Below are 7,237 nucleotides of genomic sequence, written 5' to 3' on the forward strand. Positions count from 1 at the left end.
GACGCACACTTTAGTGCTAAAAGTTTTCGTTAGATCACTTAAGTGTCAAATCAAAACAAAAACGACAACTTAAGTGCCTCCGACGAGAAATTTCGATCAAACCGATTGCAGGGCATTTATAGTTAAATTTTTAATTTGACGTAGCAAATTTTTTGAAAACTTCAGTCCACAAGGACTACTAAAATTAAGAACAAGGTAAAAAATTACATTAAATTTGAAAGTAAGCTAATTCTTATATAAGAGAGAGAGGGTTGCACAGGCGGCGAGGGTCATTGAACCCGGCCAAGGGGAGGCGAACCCTGCCGATCGTAGGCGAGGGCCCGCGTAGGATTTTCAAATCATTTATTTTGAAGTTTGAAATACTAGTTGGAAGCAGCTCTATTGGCCAATATCGGATATCCGATAGACGTGTATTATTTGTAGGAGAAGAGGCGCTCAAACGTCTGACACCACTCTTTCCCTCATCCAATTATGGCCCCATGGCCCCTCCTTGAATAAACGAAATTCGAAAGATAAACAACTTGAAAAGGATCGATCGAGTTGCTCTTGCACTAAACGTGATGGCATGCGTAGGATTCGAAACTTACAGCACGACTTTTACCGGCTAAATTGATGACCAGGGCCATTAGCGAGATCACGGGTCCCTCCAATGACACGATCCAACGGGGGCTGAGGGAAAGACTTCTGACTCGTTTTTCGGTCGAAGGCGGCTCACTGTTGTCGTTTGTGTTGGGCCAAAATTTTCCTCCCACGTGACCGCTAAATCCCAAGAAAATTTGGCTTTGGGGGCTTCCAGTCGAGAGAGGAGTGATCTCGGCTGATAGCTGTGTGGGGCCTCCTTTGATCAGGGCATGTTTTGTCCCGTTGCGCACCCTCCTTGTCCCACGACCTTGAAAACCTCCAACGTCTAATCCTCTCTCGTGCATCGACCCCAGGACATGTCTGCCCATACTAGATTCAACGTGCGGTCCAGTCTAATTCTGCCCAACTATGTCGTCCTAGAAGAATGCTGGAGCCGTGCCCAGTCCAACCACTCTCGCTCCCGTGATCACTCTCTGCTTGGCCTGTTTCACGTGGCTAAGTCCTTGGAAGAAGTATTCTGAATAACCACACAGAAGAATACTGTCCGATCGTCCCTCGCATCTGGGATGTCACACCACTCTCCGAAAACTTAACTACATACCTAGCAAGCCCTCGGAGTAATCTTTAGCAGTAGCACAACAAAGACAACCCCAGCATGACACCCAGCAGAATAGTTCTTGTTCATCTTCAAGCATAAAAAAAAAAGGAGGATAGACTACAGCTTCGACATAGAGCCCTTCCTCCATCGCCTCCTTCGGTCCCAAGAGATGAGTTGTCGGGGGATAGACTCCAACTTCGATTTTGTGTTAGCCGTCTAACACTAGTTTGCCGACATGTGTGTCCCGTTTCATGTCACATCGAAATGCCAGGAGTACATTGGTGGGTCCATTAATCTCTTTGAACTTTTCAATGACTGAGATGGTTGATGGTACTGTACAGAGAACAAATAATACTATAACATAAATTACAGAATATGAAGAGAAAAAGCTACCAAACATTTTAAATTATGTCGATTGTAATGCATTTATTTCAACCTTTTTTTTTTTTCTGATGCCTCTACCAACCTCAAATTTTTATTCGTGTGACCCACTTGTGACACTAAAAGCCTCAAATTTTTATTCGTATGGCACATTTACCCTAATTTTTTTTGTGACACCAAAAGTCACAAAATTGATATTGCAAGAAAAAATTTAAAATAAATGTGTTGCACTTCAACAAGAAATCATCAGCCAATGGTGTAGAGAGGATCGCCTGTTCGCACCCCCAACACTAGTAGTCTTATAGTCATCGAAGGCTTAAACTCCACTATCAATTCAAGTAGTTCGTGAGTACCAGAAGCTTACCGCTATCGCAAACTTAATTGAAAAATGGTCAAAATATTTAGGATTATATTTGCACGATTGAAATGCTTATGATTGAATTAATATAAATGCAATAAATTTAAAGCTTTTTTGACAAATTTCTCTTATGACAATGTTCAAGAACGTTTCGACCCAAAAAAAAAAAAAAAACGTCCAAGAACATTGATTCTATATACTCTATCTGAAAACACTTGAAGAAACCTTATCAACTAAACAAGTGATTTTGTATTCTTGCTAATTCAGTCTTAAACTTTTTTATTTTGTCAATTTAGTCATGTATCTTTTCACGTGTTGTCAATTGAGTCCTTTCACCAAATTTTGACAAAAAATCACTGGCACGGATAAATTTTAATAATATTTTTTCCTTCGTTGGCCACCGTCGGGCCCCGTTGATAGCTAGCGGAGGTTGTCACCTTAGGTGAGAGCCGCCCATTGGCAAAGAGCTACCCTCACCCGATTCGGAGAGGACAGTCCCCGCTTGAGGTCGGCGACCTCCGTTGGCCATCAACAAGGCCCAATGAAGGGAAGTAAAAAATAAAAATTTCACAAAAAAATAGTAAAATAGTAAAATAATATTAAAAATTATCCACGTCGACATCGGTTGCATCATGTCGAAGGCCAACGATGCCGGAATCAACGTTAGCTATTTCCAGTCAAAATTGATCGAATGGACTAATTAACAATATGTGAAAAGATTTAGGACTCAATTGATCAAAGTATAATAAATTTGAAATTTTTTGGGCAATTTTTTGGGCAATTTTTCCTTTTCGAGCTCTTATCTACATGACTCGGGCCCCCTCCTCTCGTCTTGTGCATTGCCGACAGTGATTGTATATCAATTAATGGAATTTTTTAAGTCAATTGATAAGACGGCGAGCGAGATTTCAAAAGGGAGCTGTCTTCTCGGACTCCTACCCTGTCCATAGTTTAACTCGACTCGCAGCATTTGTGTGGCCCTGAGTAATAGAGGTTGCCTTAATCTACTGTGGTGGCAGTGGACAAGCTTCTCCAACTTCTCCCAGCCACACTCCTTTTGCTTCAGCGTGTGGCCCAGGTTACTCTATTTTGGCAACAAATTAAGGATATTTAGAGCCTATTTAGGACGACCCCTTTTTTTTTCCCTGGCTTTCTCAAATTAGTAATCACATATTTCTAGACGAGAATATAATCAAAACGTTTAACATGATCTTAATTCTTAAATGTTAATAATGACCCATATAGAGGCAAAGGCAAAACAGGTTAAAAAAAAATAGGGTTCAAATTTAGAGGAACTTGAGAATCAATTCGAACACGAGGACCGAAGTGACATTGAATTACAAGCTCGCAAATAAAATATGTGGTTGCCCGTAACATTTAAAGACAATAACGAAAGAAAAAAAAAAAAGCCGAAAAATTGTTCTCATCATTGATAACGGTTCGTAAAATCAATGCACGACAATAATTGATCCAGTGGAAATCTCGTACTTGGAGCCCATATAAGATTCACAAGGTGAGCAATTAGGATCCACTTGATACGAGATAAGGGAATTTTTTCAGGTTACTACGTGTCATGTCAGGGTTGATTAGCGGGTGACTAGTGGCGCCATGTGGTGCGAGGAGCTTTAGCCTCTCCACCATAATTGCGTGTGCCGATTGCCGTCTCTCTCTGGGCCAGTGAAAGACTTACATATAACACAGGTGGGGAGCCAGAGTGAAAATAATAGGAGAGTTGAGGGGAAAATTCACAGTTGAGAGAGAGAGAGAGAATGGCTCAAGAGGAAGAGGGTAATGGGACTGCGAGTAGATGTAGCGGCCGCAACGGCGACAGCGAAAGCCGGTGGTCGCTTCAAGGAATGACCGCTCTTGTCACCGGCGGAACCAAAGGAATTGGGTCTCTCTCTCTCTCTCTCTCTCTCTCTCTCACACACACACACATTGAACACTTGGTTCTTTTATGTCGATGATTTCGATGATCGATCATCCGTTGTCGTTTAGGTTGAGGGACAAAACATCGTGACAATCTTGAAATCCCGTTCCTCTGTAAAAATTATGCGCTGACTAGGGCAATATGGGGTCGAGGTACTTCTCATCATAGCCAAAACAAATGGAGCCTAGAATGAGTCAAGCCTAAAATGTGTAGGCTGGGCATATCCTAGCCAGAACAAATCGAGCCAAGTTGGACAAATTTAAGGACTTTAAGTGGGTTTTTTCTTTATCATACCGGGCCTCAAAAATCGGTGTGACCCGAGCGTTTTTGTGAGCCACTCTAGTGATAGGCTGATAGCCGATGCTTCTGAATCCAATAATGTTCGATTCCACATCTAAAAGACTAGATAATTGATGTTATTGTCACTTAAAATTCTGCATGTTGGAAATGACGAGCGACTTGATTAGAAAGCTTAGTTACTTTGAGCATATTTTCACTGTTTGATTGATTCATACGTTACCTGTCTTAAGTTCTATACCTTTTAGACGTTGATAGCTCATTCAACATATCATTAGCTAATAAGAATTTATTTCACCTGTTGTGATTTGCCAAATAAAATCCAATGCATCCAAAGGCTTTAATCATTGGGTTTGATTTCAATATATAATGCCGCCAAATCGTCTGCACTTTCCTGGGTATCATCACAGGTACTAAGGTCTTGCCCCACGGAAACTCTTCTCATGGCAAAGAGAATGGCTTTAATCTGTTCTTGTTTGCAATTTCGAGTTGGTGAATAGTAACATTGTTGCGCCATGATTAGGCATGCCATTGTGGAGGAGCTAGCGAGGCTTGGGGCCACCGTGTATACCTGCTCCAGAAATCAAGCCGAACTTAATGAATGCCTGAAAGATTGGAAGAGCAAGGGTTTCCGAGTCGCGGGTTCAGCTTGCGACGTTTCCTCAGAATCGGAGCGAGAGAAGCTTATGCTCATAGTGTCCTCCGTCTTTGACGGCAAGCTCAACATCCTGGTGAGTCCCAAGTCGTCTCCGATCCCGTAGGTTCGTTAACAATATTAATTAACAGGTCACAGTTTGTGCTTGTCTTTTCTATAGATTTTCTTATCGATTTTCATTTGTTGTAGATAAATAACGTTGGAACCAACACTCTGAAGCCAACCCTAGATTACACGGCGGAAGATTTTTCCTTCATAATGACAACTAACTTCGAATCGGCTTACCATATGAGCCAGCTCGCGCATCCCCTTCTCAAGGCCTCGGGAGCTGGAAGCATCGTGTTCTTGTCATCTGTCTGCGGCGTTGTTTCAGTGAATGTCGGATCAATTTACTCAGCTACCAAAGGTAAATTACCAGCATCATAAGTAATTATAAAAACGCCTTTAATACGGAGCTAAACAATTGCGTCTGTTGCTGTTTTTGTAACAATTGATTGGCAGGAGCAATGAACCAGTTGACCAAGAATTTGGCATGCGAATGGGCCAAGGACAACATAAGAAGCAACGCTATTGCACCCTGGTTCATAGTGACTCCACTAGCCGAGACTGTAATTTGATCTCCCAAGGCTTTAAATTCTCTCTCCTGCTCAGACATAGTTCCCTACATAGATCTTGACCATGTTCGCCATGATGATCTGATGTTAACCCATATGTTATCGCAGCTACTGAGTAACGAGAAGTTCCGTGAGGAGGTGATAGCACGGACGCCGCTGGGCCGCACCGGAGAGCCAAAGGAGGTGTCGTCGCTGGCGGCCTTCTTGTGCTTGCCGGCAGCCTCTTACATAACGGGGCAGACCATTTGTGTGGATGGAGGGTTCACCGTGAATGGCTTCTTATTTCCCAGTGCATGAGTTCGACTTTCTTCTGCCTCTAAGGTGTTTTTCGTGTATTGTCGTTGCGGGGACAACGAAGTTTATTGACCAATAATGGCAACATCATGTACATTTATGTGTGTGCGTAGACAATTTCATCATCATATATAAGGGAGGAAGAGTATCCTTCCATGCTACTTTTACGTTCTCCTTTTACCGATGAAAAAATTTCGAAACGTTGATAAATTCATTGTAAGGATATTAACTCCGCCCAATCTCGTCCTCCTCCTCCATGGCATCGGAGCCTACGGACTGTGGTAGTGGAACGACTTCATCTCCCCGCTTCCGGCGTGTACGTCCCCAACTTCGTCTTCTTCACAGGCTTCGGCACGACGAGGCCCAAGCGGAGCGAGCAATTCCAAGCCCGGTGCGTAGTTTGGTCTAATGGAGGCAATTGGTGGGAAGAAGATGAATGTGGTGCGGGGATAAGAAACTGAGGGCCCGTGGCATGCAGCATGGCGGTTCAATTCGGAGAGCGGATGGATAAATTTGTTGCAGAAGCAAGCAATCCAACATAAAATTAGACAGGATAAGAAAATCAATCCAACATTAGACATACTTGGCTCGATCGTAGTAACCTAAGTTCACGGGAGAATAACAACGAATTTCACTATAAATCAAGTAATACAATGGAGATTACAACCACATTCGAGTCACTCAAATACTCTCAATATTTCTATTTCCAATTATACCCAATAATCCACAAGTGTTTAGGCCTACAATTTCTCACGAAAGAATATGTAAATCTTACTCACAAGATTTAATTAGCTTCAACACTAATTCTTCTCACAGGTAATTCACAAATGAAAAAACCCCACGGACAAGTACACGTCAAAGCGGCACTTCAACGCCTGCACGTATTCGACGGCGTCCTCAAGCAATCACATAAAACGGGGCTTCAATTCTTTTTCCTCTGACTATCCCACCTGTGCAGGAAGCTTATATTTATATAAGAATAAACACAAATCTGGTTGAACCCTAGTCCAAGTTGGACTTCCCTATTTAGCGGCTGAATACTCCAGTTAATATTAGGAAAGTTAAGCACCAAAATTTAAGCTAGGATTCCCTTTTTCTTTTACTTTTACGTGAATGGTTTTTTTATTTTTTAAGCGAAACGTGACTAAGTATTTAACCCCATCATTTTGGGTCAGATTTTATCCGTTAGACTCATACTTGAGATATATTTAACAATATCCATCTTAGCTCGACGTTTGAGCCAAGTCACAATCGTTACGCTGAAATTTGAATCTCATTACTACTCTCCCACGGCCCTCAATGGGCTCAATCGCCATTGACATCTTCCAAGTATAAACCTCGTTTGAACTTCACCATAACCGAGGACTTGATCAAAATATAAACCGTACATGCACCTTTAATCGCTCTACACGGACTTTCCGACACAACCTTGTCAAATTCGGGAGTTACACCAACTGTTGGCTCTTCAAGTTCCACCTCGCTATAAGACCATCTATGTCGATTATCCCGCTAGTACTCGCTAACTTGA

At 42.2% G+C, this 7,237-nt stretch overlaps 1 protein-coding gene across 3 annotated transcripts in view; it reads left to right on the plus strand.

The window, feature by feature from the left end:
* The window catches only part of LOC115736563 (tropinone reductase homolog At5g06060-like), a 28,193-nt gene extending 22,323 nt beyond the window's left edge, over positions 1-5,870 (plus strand). The window contains exons 1-5 of one of the 3 annotated variants that reach the window (XM_030668312.2): positions 3,643-3,813; positions 4,670-4,877; positions 4,991-5,207; positions 5,303-5,409; positions 5,524-5,870. In XM_030668312.2, the coding sequence (XP_030524172.1) occupies positions 3,689-3,813; positions 4,670-4,877; positions 4,991-5,207; positions 5,303-5,409; positions 5,524-5,712 (846 nt within the window). In that variant the 5' untranslated portion in view covers positions 3,643-3,688 and the 3' untranslated portion in view covers positions 5,713-5,870. Of the gene's footprint in view, positions 1-3,642; positions 3,814-4,669; positions 4,878-4,990; positions 5,208-5,302; positions 5,410-5,523 lie in introns of those variants that run through there. The other 2 variants (XM_048284081.1, XM_048284082.1) reach the window with 2 other exon arrangements.
* Positions 5,871-7,237: the final 1,367 nt, after the last annotated feature.

Source organism: Rhodamnia argentea, chromosome 8 (genome assembly GCF_020921035.1).
Source record: "Rhodamnia argentea isolate NSW1041297 chromosome 8, ASM2092103v1, whole genome shotgun sequence".
NCBI lineage: Eukaryota > Viridiplantae > Streptophyta > Magnoliopsida > Myrtales > Myrtaceae > Rhodamnia > Rhodamnia argentea.